This window comes from Notothenia rossii, assembly GCF_949606895.1.
Source record: "Notothenia rossii genome assembly, chromosome: 9".
In the NCBI taxonomy this organism is placed as follows: domain Eukaryota; kingdom Metazoa; phylum Chordata; class Actinopteri; order Perciformes; family Nototheniidae; genus Notothenia; species Notothenia rossii.
The window spans coordinates 24,134,107-24,155,026 of record NC_136907.1 but is presented as its reverse complement, the minus strand read 5'-3'; the positions used below and the strand labels follow the sequence as shown (position 1 = coordinate 24,155,026).

The 20,920-nt window shown below is 39.2% G+C and overlaps 1 protein-coding gene across 13 annotated transcripts; it reads left to right on the top strand.

Annotated features, from left to right (window-relative positions):
- Positions 1 to 720: 720 nt before the first annotated feature.
- On the top strand, positions 721 to 19,075 carry LOC307020337 (general transcription factor II-I repeat domain-containing protein 2-like). Of its 13 annotated transcripts, none has more exons than XM_079651621.1 (10): positions 721 to 2,775; positions 7,531 to 7,557; positions 7,941 to 9,996; positions 10,686 to 10,800; positions 10,900 to 11,060; positions 13,694 to 13,901; positions 17,082 to 17,237; positions 17,313 to 17,432; positions 17,919 to 18,063; positions 18,155 to 19,075. In XM_079651621.1, the coding sequence occupies exons 4-10, from the start codon at positions 10,758 to 10,760 to the stop codon at positions 18,246 to 18,248; spliced, it is 927 nt and encodes a 308-aa protein (XP_079507747.1). In that variant the 5' UTR covers positions 721 to 2,775; positions 7,531 to 7,557; positions 7,941 to 9,996; positions 10,686 to 10,757; the 3' UTR covers positions 18,249 to 19,075. The 13 variants fall into 13 exon arrangements, 5 of the variants coding, with proteins under 5 accessions (XP_079507747.1, XP_079507745.1, XP_079507746.1 ...); XM_079651619.1 differs by having other exon boundaries at positions 18,152 to 19,075; XM_079651620.1 differs by having other exon boundaries at positions 7,941 to 10,017; positions 18,152 to 19,075.
- Positions 19,076 to 20,920: the final 1,845 nt, after the last annotated feature.

The window sequence follows — 20,920 nt, the reverse complement described above, 5'->3', positions numbered from 1 at the left end:
CACGGCATCTATTGCACGTCTGTCTGTCCTGGGAGAGGGATCCCTCCTCTGTTGCTCTCCCTGAGGTTTCTCCCATTTTTCCCTTTAAACTGTGGGTTTTCTCTGGAAGTTTTTCCTTGTGCGACGTGAGGGTCTCAGGACAGAGGGTGTCGTATTGTCACTGATATTCTGTACAAACTGTGAAGTCCACTGAGACAAATGTAACATTTGTGATATTGGGCTATATAAATAAACATTGATTGATTGAAAGAAGAATGACAACACTGTAGATCACCAACACTGCGGTTTATTTTTTATTCACAGGCAAGTCAACGTTGTCACAGTAAAAGTCACAAGATAGCTCCTGGTGCAATAAAATGTTCCCTTTCAGTGTTTTACTATTATCCTGCTGCATGAATGTGTATGTTGCATCATGTCACTGCTGTAGATGTTTTTTCCGAGCCGCTCCAACGAGAGTTACAACGAGAACGTGACGTCATATTTACACTAGACGGATCCTTTCTAGCCATAACCGTCCGTGCCTCACACCCAGTGCATGCTGGGATAGATTCTAACCGCCAGGTGACCCTTAAAGGGATGTTTCAGACTTTTTGAAGGGGGGTTGTATATGGTACTTATCTATAGTCACTATATTACCTACTGTCCATTTAGAGCAGGCTGACATCCAATAGATAATACACTGATTATGGATAAGTACCTCATAAAACCTTTATACCAGGGGTGTCCAAACTACGGCCCGCGGGCCAACTGCGGCCCGCCAACCATTTTTAATTGGCCCGTTTCAAAGTCTAAAAGTATAATGGACTATGGCCCACACATAATATTTGCGTTTAACTGTATTGTACTTCTTAGTTTCAACACTAGATGGAGCTACTGTCTTTAACAAGGCAGCGTCCCTACAAAGCAAGCAATCAAAGAAAAAATTTGCTCAGGGTCACCAGAAATGGCGGAACCAAAAAGACGCAAGATCGCAAGTGAGTGCAGAAAATTTCAGACTCGGTGGAAAAATGAATATTTTTTCATAGAAACCAAGGGGAAGTGTGTGTGTTTGATTTGCAATGAAACGGTTGCCGTTATGAAAGAGTACAATGTACGACGACATTACGAGACGAAACATCAGACCTTCACGTCCTACACTGGCGCCGAGCGGGAAGAGAAGGTGAAGCAAATGACAGCTAGCCTGCTAACCCAGCAACAGTTTTTTTTCCGTGCAAACAAAGCTCAAGAAAATGCTACAATAGCCAGTTATGAAGTAGCTCAACTCATTGCCCTACATGGGAAATCTTTCTCAGACGGTGACTTCATCAAACAGTGCCTCACTAAAGTCGTGGGAATAATGTGCCCGGAGAAAATGCAGGATTTTAACAACGTTAGCATGTCTAGAAATACGGTTGTGCGGCGAATTGAAGACTTGTCGGCTAACTTAAAGCAGCAAGTGTCAGATAAAGCTTGTGCTTGTGATTTTTACTCGATTGCATGTGATGAGAGTACAGATGCCACGGACACTGCACAGCTGTTAATCTTTTTGCGGGGAGTTGATGATAATTTTTGCATTACGGAGGAACTGCTTGATCTTCGGAGTCTAAAGGGGACAACAACTGGTAAGGACATTTTTGAAGCTGTGTCAGATGCAATTGACTCGATTGGACTTAAATGGGACAAGCTGTGTGGACTAACAACGGATGGGGCTCCAGCAATGACAGGCGAGCGCAAAGGAATGGCATCTATGGTATGCGCCAAGGTGCGAGAGAGCGGAGGGGAGGCTGTCAAAATGCACTGCATCATCCACCAAGAAGCCCTCTGTGCCAAGTCAGTCCAGCTTGGCGATGTGATGAACACAGTTGTGAAAACTGTCAATATAATTCGGGCACGAGGGCTCTACCACAGAGAATTTCAAGCGTTCCTCTCTGATGTCGATGCTGAATACGGGGACCTACTCTACCATTCTGATGTGCGCTGGCTTAGCCGTGGCTCTGTGCTGCAGCGGTTTTATTCCCTGAGATCAAATATCGACACGTTTTTGAAAGAAAAGGGCAGACCTCTGCATGAGCTCAGTGACCCTTTATGGTTGGCAGACCTGGCTTTTTTAGTTGATCTCACTGATCATCTCAACACCCTGAACAAGAGACTACAAGGCAAAGAGCAGCTGGTATCACAGCTGTATGCGCACATGAAAGCATTCCGTGCGAAGCTCCGTCTCTTCGAGTCACAACTGCGCAACTTCAATGTAGCGCACTTCCCCACGCTGACCGAAATCAAATGCGCGTTTCCAGATGCCCTCTCTGCTAAAATGGGAGAATATGTGTCTGTGATCACATCTCTCATTACAGAGTTCAGTCGGCGCTTTCAAGATTTTTCTGTCATTGAGAAGAAAATCACACTGTTTGCGGCTCCGTTTTCAATGGATGCAGAAGAAGTGGAAGAGAGTCTGCAATTAGAACTGATTGAAATGCAGTGTGATGATTCTCTGAAGAATCAACATCAGCTTCTCTCCCTACCTGACTTCTACCGGAGCTTGGAAAAGGCCAAGTTTCCTCTGATGAGACGCCACGCAAAACGAATGATGAGTCTGTTTGGCTCAACATACATCTGTGAGCAGACATTTTCTCTGTTAACGCTGAACAAAAGCAGATTGAGAACCAGAATGACCGACAGCCATCTCTGTGACGTCCTTCGCATCTCAACCACCAAACTTACTCCTGACCTGCCAGCTATCCTTCAGACCAAAGCGCAGCATCACTGCTCCCACTGAGTGCAACATTCTTCCCATTACTGGTGAGTTAAAAATATACACACAGTTTTCATGTGTTAATAAGCCCAAATACTTAATAAATTCAGTCAATTAAAGTTGAATTTTTTAACAAACATTAGTTGATGTGTTAACAAGCCCAATTATTTATTTATTTGTAAAAAACAAAATTAAAATCTACTAATGGAGAGCTGTGATGGAGGCTTTTTTTCTTCAAACATGTTCAATTATCAAACGTAATTTATCTGCATTTGATTGATTTTACCAATATTAGTGCATTAGAAGTGAGGCAGTATACTTCACGTCTAGTGAGTGGCCCAGTCCTTCGTATATTTTTCTGTATGTGGCCCTCAGGAAAAAAAGTTTGGACACCCCTGCTTTATACCATCAGAAATATCCCTTTAACCGGATATGTACTGTAGTCAAGGAAATGGAGAATTGGTTGTACTTAACATGTCAAACTCTAAAATTATATGTGAATATGATTGTATTTGTCAAATATGATTTGAATATATGGTTAAAAATCGCTGAATCAAATTGAACTATTACCAGGGTTGGTAGTTCATTCTGTATTGATGGCTTTAAATAGTCATCAGTTCCAGGCTTCATTAATGATTATTAGGCATCAATGTCTTCAGGAGCAGGACCCGGGGATCTTATGTGCAGATGCATACAAATTACACATGTAAGCAGCTGGGTGTGCAACATATCCGATTTATAGCATGGAAAGTTGACGTGACTGCATATGCTACTCATCATGTGTATGCAGGTTTGTGAAAGGATTGATGTGTGGGATAAGCTGATGCATTATTTACTAGTGTAATTACAACACAAAGTTAGTTTTCTAATAGCCACTTTTCAGGTGGAAACATTACCTCACTATGCAGTCTGAGGCATTAAAGATGAATGTGAGTGTGAATTACGTTACCCGGCCTGTTCTCCTACAATCCTGATGCACAAAAACCTACACATATTTGAAATTCTAATTGATTAAAAACATTAACAAGATTTAGCGTCTACAGCGCTAGCAGCTCTGTAAGGCCAAGATACAGCAGTGCTTTAAGCTAAATGCTAACGTCAGTGCGCTCACAATGACAAAGCTAGCAAGCAGAAACAGGTTGACCTTCTTAGTGTAGCATCTTAGCATGCTAGCATTGGCTTATTAGCACCAAACACAAACTACATCTGAGGCTAATGGGGATGACATTTTGCCGGTAGTTAGTCGCAATCTTGGGACTCATGGGCCGTAGTCTCACAAGGACACGCCTCTTGGGACAGAGGTAATTTAGGGGCGATGTGGTGTAGCCAGTGAATATCCAATACTTCCTTCAGTGCTTGCTATATTGACCGAGAGAGCTGAGTTTGCAGTTGCGTCAGAAGCTCGTATGTAATGCATCCTGGTTCATTTAGGCACTGCCAGCACAAGAACTTTCTTAGTCAATGAAGCACGCACTGAGGAATGTATTGCTTCAGCGGACTACATTTTCCATGCACACTGATTGAACATCCATTTAAAAGGTATTCAAAAAAGGTTATAAAACAAGCTGTCAATGTTAAGGTCATTCACATGCGCAATGATCCACTTGTTCTTTTAAACACTAAAATGCCAAAATGTATGTTTGTTTTCCCTTGGAAAGAAGAACAAGTAAGATAAAAATTACAGTTTTGTTTGAGCTACCAAGTTGATAGCAGCTGTAGGCCTAATCTAAAACAGGCAAAACAGCCACCCAGTAACCATTAAGGTAATAGTTACAGCCCCCCCCTGTTTTTCCCCAGTTCTGCTTTTTTCTGGCCCATATCAGTTATTTTTTTAGATAGAGCTGTTTTACAATAAATAATGCATGGTGGCAAGGAAATGCATGCAGCAGCACACTTAATAGAGGAGGGAGACCTTTACATTTCAGTCTATACACTTCATATTTACACATAATGTTTAAATTATTTAGTCCATTCACTGGGTCAAAGTGAATTCTTTCTCAACAGAAAGCCTCAAAAAGATCATTGAATATGTGAAAGCGAAAAGTAGATGTGCAGCGATGTGCAGAATGTATGTATTTTGAGTTGTTCTGCACGTGACATCTAACAAAAGGAGGTTGATCTAAAGATCTCTATTTTCAACACCAGCAACCGCAATTACTATTCTTCTTTAGCCCTGTTAATACAAGAACCTACACATATTAAGAAGACTGATTTGAGGTCAGAGGTCTAATATTGATTCCAAGGAATGAATAAACGCCTAAACGATAACCTGGGGACCCTAATAGTTAGAGAGAATCAATGCCACTAATATGTGTGAAGGTCATAAAAAGTTATGGTGAAGCCTCCCCAAAGAAGGTTATGTTATTTGTGATGTGTTTGTCTGCCAGCGAGTTTTATTACATTTTGTGTAAGGGTATAAAGTGGGCTAAGAAGGAATCAATAACATGTTGGAGCCGATCCAAATCAAGGGGGAAACCACAAATTATTTTTTACTTTTGTTAACATTACAAGATACATTGAGCTACATGGTTTATTTGGACGGTGTACAAAAACAAAACATCTATATTTGATTGATTGGTGTAGCTAAACCTATTGTCTCTTCCTCTTTTTTGTTGTTGTTGTGTGTGGTGTTCTTCATCATGCTTACCTCTGGTAATGATCCTCTCCTGGCGTGTCCTCTTCAGACACAAGGCAGATTTAATGCACGGGTTTGTCTCACCTAATTGATTTCTTTTAATTTACTCTCAGCGCCTCCACCGGGCCCTCTGACAGTTGATTACGCCTAAGTGAGTTCACCTTGAGAGGAGCGAAGGTATATAAATAATATGTCCAACATGAATGGATGTACAGAGATCAACTCTTACATTTAATCAAGATGGAATTATACGACCTATTGAAAGTCACCTTTGGAAAATGGCTTCGAAACAATAATTTATACAAATACTACTGATTGATTTCAACATTTATGTTGAGTGTGTGCATACAAATGTACACGTTCAGTCTCAGTAGTGTTTTGCTCTTTCTGCATTGGAGCGCATAGAAAGCTGAGGGGAAGTCAGTGAAGTGGCTGCTCACTCCATTTCTGAGTTCTATTGTCAGCACTCCATATAAAAACATTAAATATTGAAAGTGTGCATTAACATGGGTCAGGAATTGATGGCTGTACCTCTGTGGGGGGAGTAAACTTGAAAGCGTTCAAAAAGCAGTGGTTGCTTTGAGGCTTATAATGCTTGTGTTTTCTGCCACGTGTGTGCTTTTAATCAAATAGCTTGAACTCATTTCAAACGATGGAAGAATATTTGAAACTTGAAAGAGAGATGTTTCATCTTGCTCAGGTGTTGTTGTAACTGTCATGATTTCCATGGCTATGCAACAGAAACATCCAGTATTTCAAGAATAGCTCATGATTATTACAGTAGCCTCTACAACACAGAGGTGCTTCTGATCCAGGGTTTTGAAGGACAGATAAAATGCACTAAAGTCATCGTCAGTTAACAGTCAAATACTCAAATCTCTTCGTTTTTAGCCCTAAACAAGAATTTCTTCTAGCATTAACTTTGGAATGATAAAATGTGAAGCATGCTCCTCCTGCTGCGCGGCATGTCCTTCTGTTTTCCTTTTACAAGATGTTCATCTGTGTTGCCATGGATGTCTTGTTTGGGGGAAGAGATGAAGAAGAGTGGAAGTATAATGTGTCAAATGAAATATTAAAACACATCTTTTTTAAAGCAATGTGACCTCGGCTGCAACACTAAATCTAACCCCCACAAAGGGACATCATTTAGGAAATTCAACCGTAAACCGAAAAAGATGTAGGGGGAGCAGTTAAAGGTGAGATCAATCATACTGCACATTGATTGTTTCATGTAATCGAGTAGATGCACATGCCATCTGTGTCACTTTTCACAATGAATTGATAATACATGTCTTTGTTTGTGCTTGTCAATTCCCTCCAACATTTGCATGACCAAATGAATATCAATCGAGTTTCAAAATACTGAAATATTTCTCCTGTATGTTGCATTAGGTATAAAGAAAGCACAGTGAGAACCACTTTAAAATTCTATAGCTTGGTAGACTATGCTGCGTGGAAAATACAAACCGCCTCTTGCCAAGCTAAATGTGTCAGTTAAATTGTGATAAGATCAAAAGTCAAATGCGTAAAATTGTACTTTTCTGCCAAATCCCAAAACCCTGCTACTCAATTTATTTTGGCATTTTCCCTGGACTGAAGTCAGTCACTAAAGGACAGATTGTAATGATCAGAAATGCCATTAGATAGTGTGTCTTGGGAGGTGTAATGCTTCTTTATGCCAATAAGGGTCACACATTATGAAAGTTATAGCACACTGACGGGCTGTCATTTAAACTGTTTGCTGATGTACACCGCCCCCCCTCTGCCCTCTGTGTCGCTCTGTTCCTGACAGGTCACCTCCTCAAATAACACACTCTGTAACTCAGAGGTGACAAAAGCATCAGGAGACGTTGCCACTGACTTCCTGTGCCCCACTTTATTTAAATATAGGTTTATTTGTACAGTTGTGTAAGCAGTGTTTCATGTTTGCATTTGATGCCAATGTGTTTTTTGGAGAAAAAACAATGCAAAGAAAACCTTTGCTTCAGAGCGAGTCAGATGATACTGTACGCAGCTTGCTGTGGTTGCATTGTTCTCACACTCGATTTGGATTTGTAACATCACTATTCTAAAAGTCAGTATGATTGCCTGGCACGTGCTAAAGCCGTGCTAAATATCTGGTTATTGTTTTATTTGTATTTATTTGTTTGTTTTGTCTTTTGCCAAGGCTGTTGAGAGATGAGGAGTGAGGCAGGTTTGTGATTCACACACACACACACACACACACACACACACACACACACACACACACACACACACACACACACACACACACACACACACACACACACACACCCACACAAACACACACAAACACACACAAACACACACAAACACACACACACACACACACACACACACACACACACAAGCACACGACATCTAATAGCCTGGCCTGTCATCTGCTGGCCAACTCCCGAACTGCATCCCTGCTTTCCTTCATAACAAGAGCATGGACAGTATCTCAAACAAAACCATTCCTAATAAACTTTAAATAAAAACACTGCTACAATAGTCAACTGATACATATTTGATCATATGTTGTTTTTGTTGTTATAACATCCAATCTATCTCCAGACAGGTCTATCCGAACTGGCAGAGAAGGCCCCACCTCCTCCGTGCTGTTCTTGAGCCAGAGCTCTGATTCACAGCTGCTGGCAGTCTGCTGACGGGGAAACACTGGCTGTAGTGGGTGGATGGAGATGTGTGTGTGGAGGTATTGCACTGAATCCTGCTGGAGGTTTGTGTGGGACACCGTGCTCAGCGGAGACACTTTCTGAGTTGGTGCACGCTGCCGGGGGGGAGGATTCGTCATCGGCCCTCGGCTCACATTCAAACCTTAAGAGTCACCAGAGTGATTGACTTCTGTCTGCGGGTGCAACACTCTGAATATAAATAGCTATTGGATGGATTTATTTAGAGTTTGCACAGACGATCATTGTCCCCAGATGATACACCTAAATGAATTTGGTGATCCCCTGACGTTTCATGTAGTGCCACCATGAAGTTGATATTTCTGTATTCCAAATATCACAACAACTGATGTGTGATTAACATCACATATCCAATATCCAGGGCACCATGGATCCACAATTACCCATGGTGCCCTGCGGGTGAGTTTTAATGACTTTCGGGATCCCTTGACTTTTTCTCAGCAGTGAGTCAATGTTACAATTTTCAATTTGTCCAATACTTCTATACGTCAATTACACATTTCTGGCAAAACTTTTATTTTGAAATGAAATAGTACTTTTCCTTTTTGTTAAAATTATGTTTGTGCAAATAAATGGAAAAATGTATATATAAATAGGAAACTAACGATTACAAAAATGAATTCAGACATGCAAGGTTAAAAAAAACTGAAATGTAATTATTAAAGAGGACACACTATAGGTGAATTGTGACATTTTTAATTATGCGATATCACCATGAGGCCTCTTAGAGTTGAGTGCTTACTTTATGACAATGCATTACATTGTTCTGAATTTCAATTTTTCTATTAAACGAGGCATTTTCTAAAGCATCTAATGGTAGTTTTTAGTATAATTAAACAGACGCAAAAACACAATTAGTATAAAAAACACCTTAATGTTTATTTTGGATGTTTTCTTTTCACTATTCAGAAATAAGCAAAATATCACAGCCCTTAAAAACTACCATAAAAAGACGTGTGTGTGTCTGCAGTGTCTCCTCTTTTAACGTTTTGGATGCAACAAATAGATAATAAAACATTGTCCAAAATACAGAAGTGTGACTGTTGCTGAAATAAAGGGGGAACCAAACAGTGGAGCATATATCAAACAGCTTATACCAGAAGAGATAACCAGTATTCCCCAAATGTACCCACAGGTTTACAATATTCAGAGTTTACGGAAGAAAATGCAGCGTTCACTTCCCACTCTCTGATCACTTATTGACTCACACCGCTTGCTACTTGATCCTCCATAATGTTAGTGAGTCTTGGATCCTGATGAGACGCTCATGAGTCATGCTGTTGGTTTCACTTATTTAAAGCCGGCCCCTTGTTGTTGCAGCGTACAGTTCTGCCCAAACACACACAGCAGCCAACACATGTTGTTTTCTGCACACAAAGTCTGCAGACACCCCGATCGTCTCACTTCCTGTCCTCTCACGTTATCGTCTCCAGGATAATGAGCTCCACACGCCTCCATCCACTCCCTACCTCCTCCCTCACCCCTCCAGTCACCCCTGATCAACATTTTTCACATTGTTAATGGCTTATGTCAGCTTCTGGTAACTATAGACAATTAATCATGTGTGATTCACTGTCTCCCTCTCTCCGTCAGCATTGTGCTCCATGCTGCGAAAAGGAAAACGACAAAGGTGAAGCTGCCTTTATTAAGTAGGCAGCACCAGGGAGTGAACTCCCCAATGATAAGCAGGGTGTTGCAGTGCTTTGCCTTACACTTCCTTGAGGCGAGCGATAAAGGCCAGGTGGAGATTAAATTACATGAATTCCTCCGCCAGAAGCCCTGACCCGGAATGACTTACAAGACAAGGAGGATGGATTGATGCGCTGAGGAGAAGCCACTGCCAAAGTGCTGCAACGTGAATTAACCATCAGTGTCACAACCAGCGGTGCAATGTAACTAAGTACTTGTACTCAAGTAAGGTACTTAATCACAATTTTGAGGTACTTCCATCTTAATACTGGAGTATTTGCATTTTATAATACTTTATATTTCTACCCCATTACATTTCAGGGACATGTTTACAGTTACTTTGCAGAATCTGAATATTATGCCACAATATAAATAAACCAACAGCATCGTCAATCATTAATATCAGCTCTACCTTTATCAGCAGCAACATTCAAATGATGAACATTGTACATGTGTGTGCATCAGTCATTCAAATCATCTATTACTTTTATTTTTGGTAAAACATGTTGATGCTAATACTTTTGTACTTTTACTTAAGTAAGATTTTGAATTACATTTACCTGTAGGCCTATAGAATATTTAGCCTGTAATAATGATGATACAAGTTGATTACCTGAACCTGCCTTCTAGTCACACAATAGGCTATAACGTCATTTGCTGTAATTCAAAATGGACAATGTATTATCTCAGTTATTCTTATATGTATGGTACGTTTTTTTCTAGTTTTCATCTCCCCACACCCAAAATTATAACTGGCTAAATCAAGTTGGAAAAAAAATAACACACCCAGTCTGGCAAACATTGGTTTGCAAACATTGTTATCAACAGGCCCAGTATCAGCCAGTCCATTACCCAGCATACAGTAACCTTGCCTCTCATACTGTAAGCGTTTCTGATCCTCTCTTCCTGTTGGGTGTAGGAGTCAGTGGTGGAGAGAATGGAAAATTAATTTCTTGAGAAGACCTGTGAAAGAATCCAACATTCAGTCGAGATGTGCTCCACGATGTCGTTGTTGGTGCTTTTAAGCATCATAGGTAACAACCTTTCTGCCTGTAATTCAGTGTTCCGATGATTTTTTTCATGTTTCTGTTTGAATTTCTGGATATTTATTTTTGATTTGACTTGTTTTGCAGGATGCGTTGAACTGATCAAGGTCAGCACTCCGCACAAATATGTCAACGTTACAAGGGGAACAGATGTCCTGCTGCCATGTACGTTTGTGACTTCTGCGCCGGATACAAACCTCAACATCCAGTGGGACTTTGTTGCAACGTCCTCCGCGATACCAAAGCCGGTAGATACACACTGAGCTTTTCTCAAAATGTTATTATTATTCACTGGGATGGAAGGATACTGTGAAATCAGGTATAGTGACTTACTTTATGGGTTCAAAGTGAGTATCAGAATATTTCATAATATATGTAATAAGCCTGATAATACCCCTTTACAATTGGTATCACTCCAGTGGCTTACAGTTTTGTTTAATAACTGCACAATGCTTTGAGTGATTTTTAAAGCCGTCCGTCATTTTGTGTTTCAATGTTCCAATCCCTGTCCTTCACCAAGTAGGTCCATGTGGTCGATTTACCTGGTTATTCAAATGCAACATGCCTTTGAGCTGGATGCATGCTGGGTGATATCTAATGAAAATTTAATTTGGCATAATTTACTATTAACCTCACTATAGAGCCTAACATAAAATGCATCTTCCACACAGGTTAGCGCCTTTTTCTACTCCAGTATGCCGCGTATTCTTCACCAACGGTCATGAGACACACCTCACTGAGACAACAAAGACTGAATGCCAAATCAGATAAAGGCAGTTTTTTAAAACACCAATCCAGTATAATTTTTCTTCTGAATTTAAACTGATTTAACAGGACCACTCATGTTTAATTATCTGCTACAGGTGTTCAAGTTACTTTATGAGCAAAATGGTACCATCCTGGACCTAATAACACTTAAAGGGATTTATTTAGGACCATGGACAACTTGAAGTTTTTTTATTTATTATTTAATGGGGACTACGTCATAAACATACATATTTCTACTTTTTTATACTACTATTTGAAGCTATCCTTGTGAAAAATATTTTTGTTGGCAATGCTAATCCAATAAACTGCCTTCACAATACAGAAGACACCATTCTCTCTCGGATTAAAGTACATATCCAGTGTGAATGTTGGTATCATTGAGTATCTAAAGCAGTGGTCACCAACCTTTTTAAGCCCAAGATCACCGACCTCGGCCTAGGTGAAAGGCGAGATCTACCTATTGCAGAATTGAGTGAAAAAGACGGCCCAGACAGTGCTTCCAATTTGAGCCCTTTTATATAGGCTAATTGCATCTGAATTACTGTTACAATGAAGGCTCCATAATCAGCTCACGAAATATAGGCAGGGGTAAAGTGCAATTTTTTATGAGTGGGGGGCGGACCTCACCTCCTCTAGGGGGGTCCTCGCCTCCTCTAGGGGGGTCCTCATCTCCCCTAGGGGGGTCCTCACCTCCTCTAGGTCCTCACCTCCTGTAGGGGGTCCGGGGGGATGCTCCCCTGGAAAGATTTTTTTTAAATATTGAAGTTGAAAGCATCAATCTGGTGCACTTTGAGAGCAACATGAAGAGATCTATGGATACATCTCTCAGCACCCATATGAAACAGAACTGTAAACAGATTTACTTTTTCTTTATAATAATAATAATAATAATAATAATAATAATAGATTGAATTTGTTCGCGCTTTTACAGGTGCTCAAAGACGCTTTACAGATATAGTGAAGAGAAAAGAAAGGAACAACAAATAAATATATAGTTAAAGTAAAATAATACAAAAACAATCACACATTAAAAGCCAGATTGAAGAGGTGAGTTTTTGTAAGTTTTTTGAAGGTGGTGAGGTCAGTGCAGTCTCTGATGGGTTGTGGGAGTGAGTTCCAGAGGGAGGGGGCAGCGACGGAGAAGGCTCTGTCCCCCCCAGGTCCAGTGATTGATGTGGGTGGGGATGGATAGGAGGTTGGCTTCTTCTTTATGGATATTTTACAAATCACTCCCCTTTTTAAACTGTATTCTTGTTTTACTGCCATCTAGTATTTCATACCTGTTTTTCATTTATTCTCTTATTGTTTGTATAACTATAATGATCATATGAAGGTGTGCCGCGGAAATAATCTTTTGAATAATTTGTGACAAAACCGTTCTAAACACTTTGAGAGTCCTTCAGCTCACCTGAGCCCCTCAGCCTGACAAGGGAGGACTCTCCTCCAGCTTGTTGTGGAAACAGCTCCTTATGTCCGTTAGTGCAGCTAGCTAACCAGATGCTAACATCATGGTCCCCGCTAGCACCGGTCCCTCTCTCTCCCTCTCTCCCTCTCTCCCTCCCTCTCTCTCTCCCTCTCTCCTCTCCCTCTCTCTCTATCACACTAAATGCGCTATCGCCACACGCACACAGAGCCGAGCTTGAATGACACAAGCACACGTTTATTTCCATGCAACTCTCTGATTGGTCTGGTGTCTTGCCTCTGTTGCATTCACTGAAAACGGGAAATTGCAGTCCTATCGTCCTCTCTTGTGTCATGATGAGGTTCACGTAAAGCACGGTTAATGTATTATATTACTGAGGTGTCTCAAATATACGTCAATCAAGTGGCACCTGTGGATGATAGGTTTACATCTAAAAACGTATTTTTCAAACATTATTATTTTAATTTAATTTTTCTTTCTTTTGTTACTTTTTATTTTTAACGGTCCGCGATCTACCCGCACCACACTCGCGATCAACCGGTCGATCGCGATCGACTGGTTGGCGACCACTGATCTACAGTGTATCTTACTCTGAACATCTGGACCTCTTGGGCAAGCCAGTTTTACAAAGAGGATTGACAGAAACAGTTGAGTCTTTATTGTGTCTAATGTGTTGCTGTGTGTTTTCAGGTGTATTACTATCTATCTGGAGCCGTAGAAATTACATCATCTTATAAGGGCCGGGTTCAGCCTCCCTCCTCTCCCGCCACGACCAATAATGCCTCCATCATAATAAGGAACATACAACCATCAGACACCGGCGTGTACAGCTGTCAGGTTCACAACCTTCCTGATTTGGAGGGAATATCTGAGGCCGATATCTTTGTGCTTGTTTTTGGTAAGTTTTGAGAACTGAAGAGGGTGAAAAAAGGTTTTTAACCCAATTTGTAAATAGAAAAGCTTGCTGTTGTGGAGCTTTAAACATTAGACATTTAATGGAAATGAATAAGTTATTTGAAAAGTGGTTTATTCAACCAATGGTTCTTACCTGAAAAAGAAGCAAAGGAGGAAGTAATCAGTATTCATTGTTTGTAGTATACCTTTTACTTAACTTAAAGTATACTGCAGTATAGAAAACGTGTACTTATAATGCAGAATGGCCTATTTAAGTATCATATATACCGTGTATTATGATTATTGATGCAGCTTGACCTATGTTTTGTATTGACAATCTGGTACTGCAAAGTAATTGAAGCGATCAAAAAAATAAAGTTGAGTAAAAAGAATATTATTTGCCTCAGAATTATTTTGAAGTAAAAGTGTAAAGTAGCAGGAAATTGAAAAAGTACCTCAAATGTGTATTTTAGTAGAATAGTAAATATACATTTAGTAACATACCCTACTGGGTAGAAGAAAAAAAGGTCAAACCCATTAAATGAGTAAGAAAGTACATATTACTAATAATAGAGAATACAGAATAAAAGTTCTTATCAGGTAAAATAACACTGTGAGAGTGTACAGTGTGAAGGGGATTGCCGCGCCACACCCCTCAGCGGTATCGGCTGAACGTTAGTGAGCAAAGCAAAAAGTCGTTCTTCGTTTCTCTGAAGGTGCTTTTACACCAGCGCTCACACCTGGACATGTGTTCGGTCTGACAGGATGATCTGCTGTTGCTGTCAGAAACCGTTATTACTGGTAGATAAATACAAGAAAACCTTGTCCCGGTGATCAGCCATTGTTCTGCTGCTCATAAGGGTGTGGCTGCCTGAAAATGGAGAGCCAAAGCACATTATCGGCCTCTTAGAGATTTGAAAAATAACATGGACAAAGGTTTTTTTGTTGTTTTAGTTTTAAGTTGAATGTTTGAATGTCTTAATCCTTATTTGTCTTTCTCACATTATTCATGTGAAAGTAGATTAGTAATGTGTCAGAGACTTAGTCTTTTGCTTTCATTTGAAAATATTTTTCAACATGCATTGACATTGACCAATCACAACAGAGCAGGCCAGCTCAGAGCTCTGGTTTCAGACAGAGGGTGAAAAGAGCACAGGCAGTATGAGAAAAATAAAGAGCTTTTTGAACATTAAAGCATGGAGACATGTCACAGTAGAGAGTAGACACTACATACTGATATGAACCTGGAAATGAGCAGAATAAGGCCCCTTTAATCTATTTGGACCGTAACCATTACTGACTATCAACATTACTTAGTTTTAAAGTTCGGGTATCATTATGTTTTTTGATGGTCATTTGCTGAAAACGTTTTGCAATGATCATAGTGTATTATTTTCTATTGTTCCATTGATTATTTAATCAATTATATATTTGTTATAATCACAGTTGTAATGCATTATAAAGTAAACAATGACCACATGAAGTCACCTACAGTCACATTGTAACGCACTATCAGTTATAAAGTTAAGAAGGTTTTATGTAACACAACTATGGAGATGAGCAAACAGTTATAATAAATATGTCAGTGCAGAGATGACTATATCTATGTTCAGTGTTGTTACAATAACAAATCTATTAAAACAGCGACCCTGAAAAGCGAGATTAGGGAATCACATTCAGTTTGAATCTTCTCATTCAGCGAGTTACCAGGGACAACCTCGCAGGCCTCAGTATCCTCACTAGTTTCCATGGTTACTGCAGCAGTCTCCTCATTGTCAGTGTGAAATTAGAGGAGGACTGTGACTGCATCCTTGTACTGCATACAGAGTATATATCAGCATCTGCTGCATGCTAAACACACGTCTTGTATTTCATAACCTTTATGAAAATGTTAGCAGGACAGTGTCTGCATACTGAATGTGATTCATGCTGTATGAATATGTATGGCTGTTCTCGTGCTGATTATCACGGGATGAAAGATTTTCATCATCTCTTACTGTTACATAGAATTATGGTAATATGTTAAGGAGAGGGAGTGGATCATGAATAACAAAAAAGGGGGGAAGCTTTACCCTTGTTGTGAAAACAGAATACATTTCAATAATGAAGTTATTTCCTGTTCAAGATTTTCAGCAACATATAGAGAACACCTTTGTGATTATTAGGTAGGTGTTGGGAAATATACAGTCTCAGGAGGTGACAGTTGTAAGGCCACACCCAACACACTTCCTGCCTGATGTCGATTCAAAGACCCACAAAAAGGATTTGTCATTTTTAACAAAATCAAAACACATATTTATACATACAGTACTCTCAACCAGGAAGTGCACAACATGTCTTTGCTTTCTGAAAGAATGGCTGTGATACTATACAAATGAACAGTAATAAAAATGAGCAGTCAGAATTAACAGGCATATTGATCATATTTGATCAATCAAATGGCTTAACATCATTTCTCAGATTGTAATCAATATAAAGGCCATAATTATATGTTGCTGGTGATACACATTCCAGCCCAAAACATTTAAATGGCATACATTATCACATTTATAATTATCACCTGGCACCCAGAGATGTGTGCTTTCCTTTAAATAAATCAAGACATTTACACCCTAAATGGTGCATATAAAGTCAACAGATTGCAAGAAATGAAGTGTTTGATGCTCAAATGGAGGAGGATGCCCACTCACTTTAATGCCCCTCCCTTCCTGATTATCATATGAAAACCTTAAAGCAGAAGTGAAAAGTATGAACTCTTTCTATATTCTTTCTAAACTGATCTGAAAAACTGAAACATTGATTTGAATTAAATGTATTATGTCAACAGATTCCACATAACTGTATTAGATTGATGAAAGCAATACTATTAAGTTTCAATAAAAAATACTAGGTTCAACTTAATATTATTGCTTTCAACAAACCTAATACAGTTGTGTGACATTCGTTGACATAATACATTTAATTAAAGTCAACGTTTCAGTTTTTTCAGTGTAACATACTTTACTCAACTATATCATATTTCAACCTATTTTTTCTATAGTGGATATCTACTTCCATTTATTTAACATATTGTTACTGGGTACTTTTAAGACTTAAAATATGATACATTTTTTTATTAAAATGAATGATTAAGGATTACACCAGTCGTTCTAAATGTCATTTGATGTGTCCTCTGTGCTCTCAGAGACTCCCTCGACTCCTTATTGCTCCATCCACGGGGACGTGGAGTCGGGACACCTGGTCACTCTGACCTGCCACAGCGAGCGCGGCAGCCCCCCCCCGACCTACACCTGGATCAGACTGGACCAGGCCAGGACAAGGAGGCCTGTGATGGGAATAAGTCAGTACTGCATGTGTGTTTGCCTGTAATATACGTGTTGCTTTGTTATAAACATGTGTGCACTTATCTCTTCAGCGACCGAAACTGGAATTCTGGAAATCAGAAACATATCCCAGTTTGAGTTTGGGGAATACCAGTGCACTGCTACAAATGGAGAGGGATTTTCAGCTTGCACCTTAGAGTTAAATCATGATGGTATGTTTATTTATTTATTTAATTAATTTTTTTGACAATATTTAGATAATTTTCTGTTGTTTATTTATCCGTGAAACATTTTTGCAAATTGAAAGAAAACTAAAGTTTTGCCAGAAAATTAACAATGTTACTTTGTTTTGGGTCACTCTTATTTGCACTCTCGCATTGAAAAATTCTAACTGACCCGAAAAAAAAGGAATGCTTTTAGTCCAAGGCCAACATGAGAGTTACAAAACAAACAATCCTCATGAAACAAAAGAAAAAATGTATTGAGTAAAACGTTTGTACCGTCACCAGTTTGTTTCACGTAAAAGAAAAATGAAAAGTCATATTGGCAAAATGTTTTAAGTAATTGAAATGAGAGGAAACTTTATAGATTGGATTAAGGGAGATTACCACATATTTTTAAATAATTTGCCTCTCAGGGCTACAATATTCACATCAACACCAGTATTAAAAAAGGCCTTATTCCCCTTCATTGTACAGATGTGGGAGATGGAGTGATTGCCGGCGCAGTGATTGGTGCGTTGCTCGGGTGTGTCCTTATCATCCTGGTTGTGTGGTTCATCGCTCACACCTTGAAGAAACACAAATACAAAGCGATCAAAGTCTCAGAGGGCAACGAGATGATGTGAGATTCTAACCTCTTGATGTTGTTGCATTTCATCATGTCATTCCTGATTCAAGTGTGTAACATCAACTCTCTCTCTGCCCACGAGGAGGAGCTCTACTCAGGCCCCAGAAGCCTCAGATAGCGTTACCATGGCAACTACACCCAGCAACCTCCATGCTGAGGGAGATGGGCCCAAGGCCTAAAAAAAGAGCTGGAGAAAAAGCTCCTGCAAATACGTCACTACACTGAACAACAGGATGTCCAGCCCTCAGCAAACGTCATTCTCACATTTAATCAATATTATGTCCATGCTCACTGTCGTGTATGAATTAGAATTTTGTTACATGTTTTCTTAATCAAAAAGTAAAATTGCAAACCAACAATTTTACAGCTTTTTTAATATATTTTTTACTTTAAATTGGCTTGATTGACACAATGTTTGTTGACCATTTAACCTAATGTCCTTGAAACCATGTTGATGAGCCCTGCATTGGATATACAATCTACTTTATAAATATAACTTTTTTACATTACATGACATTTGTTAGATGCTTTACTTAGCGACTTACATACAGTACATTGAGTACTGTGGGCAATCCCCACAGGAGCAATTTGGGGTGAAGTGTCTTGCCCAGGGACACAACGACATGCTGACTGTAGTGGGACTTGAACTTGCTATCCCCTGATTCGAAGTACATCACACTATCCACTGAGCCACATCCTCCCTGAAACTTGAATTTATTGTGTAAAATAGAAAATTAAAGTAAATCAACTTGACGGTAGAATTTGCATCATGCAAATTATCAGTATGAGTATTTTAAAAATAAATAGGATAATAGTCCAAGATTCAAATATTTCAAATGATAAAAGTCTTATTATAGGATTTTTTGTCTTTACAGTGAATGGATATGACAAATTAATTTGATTAAGCATAAATGTAATACAGACAAATGCAGCTGTGATGATGTATGACAAGTTTATGTATTAACGTTCAGAAATTCTGGTTCAATAAAATATTGCGTTTTCTGAGTCAACGAGTCATCTAGCTCATCAAGTGTGACAATGATGATAATCATCAATAAAAGGTTCATCTAGGTGGCAGCAAATTTACACTGAGACTCATAATGTTAGTGCTCAGTCAGATTAAGAGTCCTTGGATGTCCATGATTTGTCTCGTATTTCATAATCCACCCTATTCTGAGGGAAATGGGTGGATTATGATACAATAAGCAACAAGGTCAGACACACATTAATCTGAATTTATAGATGTTAATCCTCTCTTTTGTTGTTGTATGTCACCTTGTGGTGATGTCATGTCTCTTTGTAGTTAATCAGTGTATTTTACTGTTGTTTTGCCACATTTCGTAGTTATTTATTTATTTGCTTTGTGTCTCTGTAGTTTTTGTACGTTTCTTTGTGTTAAATGTAGGCCTGTTCAGTAATCCCTCCATGGTGAGGGGTCAGATGACTGAAATATAACTTAATCCATGTAGCTACAGGGGCTGCCCTTTAGCACTGCATTCTCACAGGGGTCTAAAATATGTTTAGCTGCTCACACAGGGAGAAGCATCTAGAGCTCTTTGTGACCTGGTAACAAAACATCATATGCTCTATATACAGTCCTTCAAGGTGAAGGTTAACAGAGAACCTTATTTTCAAGTGATTTATAGTTTGCCTGATAGGGGGGGGGGATCAATATACAGATATATACTGTCAATACATATATCAACAAGTTCACTGGGGAATACTTTAATCCAGCTGGAAAAGTAAATGCGAGAAATCAATGAGTCCCTCTCTCTCTGTTTACATCTGCAGATCAATTGTATGCATTTTGTACTACAGACACATGGAAGAATCTTGCTGGCAGGGTGGCGTGTTGGAACTATAGAGAGCTTTCACTTACAGCCTTCAAAATACAAAGAAAAAAAACATTATTCAAACTGCTTCACCCAGATATCAGATATTGAACCTTTTCAGTTCAAACTGGCCTATCAGGAGACATTACTCTAGTAAGAGTTGACAAGTGAACCACAAATATGAAACATTTTCTTAACTAAACTACTGCTGTTGAGGCCTGCTTCCTGTTACACAAGATGGCTTCCACAAAGGACTCAAACTCTGACAGGTAATTGCTTGCATGACAACATGTCTACTTATATATACAGTATTCATATAATAATGGTGCAATTATTTTATCCATGAAGAAAACTGGATGTGAGAAAAGGTTTGTCTTTCCTAGCAAACAGTTTGTGAAGGAATTTCCTCATTAATATAAGCTAATACTGCTCTTTCAACCAAATACCTTGAATTCATATCAACATGGCTACCCCTCTGTCAATTTGAAGCTAGTGTTCAAAGCTCTAAAATCATTTGGCAAGTACAAAGGAAGCACAGAGACCTTCAATATGTTCCCTTTAACTGAGCTGCTTGTGTTATTTATGGAGCCAACTTGCTCCGCTTTATTCAGATGAATTCAGTGACAGTTTCACACTAACCCAACACATCATCACCCTACCAAGAAAGATGTGTGAAGTCGAGCAGCGTTACCCACTTATGGCTCTTGTAACAAGTAGCAGTCTGGCTCCAAGACTTTTGATTTGTTTTACAGAGGTGGAAAAATTGAATTAAGAGGAAAACTTCATATGATATAGGTCTCAAATAATAAATAAAAACTAACTAAAATACTGGCCGTCAATGTTCTCATAATTTGGAGATAACTTTAAGTTTGCTAATTGAAAGATATTTATTAATGAATTTGTTTTGACAGTTCTAAAACTCATGTTCAAATAAGACAACTCGCAACGCTGTAGGAACACTCCTAATTTCTGTAAAATAGAATAACCCTATAATTGAAATTTGGATGCAGCTTTCTGGC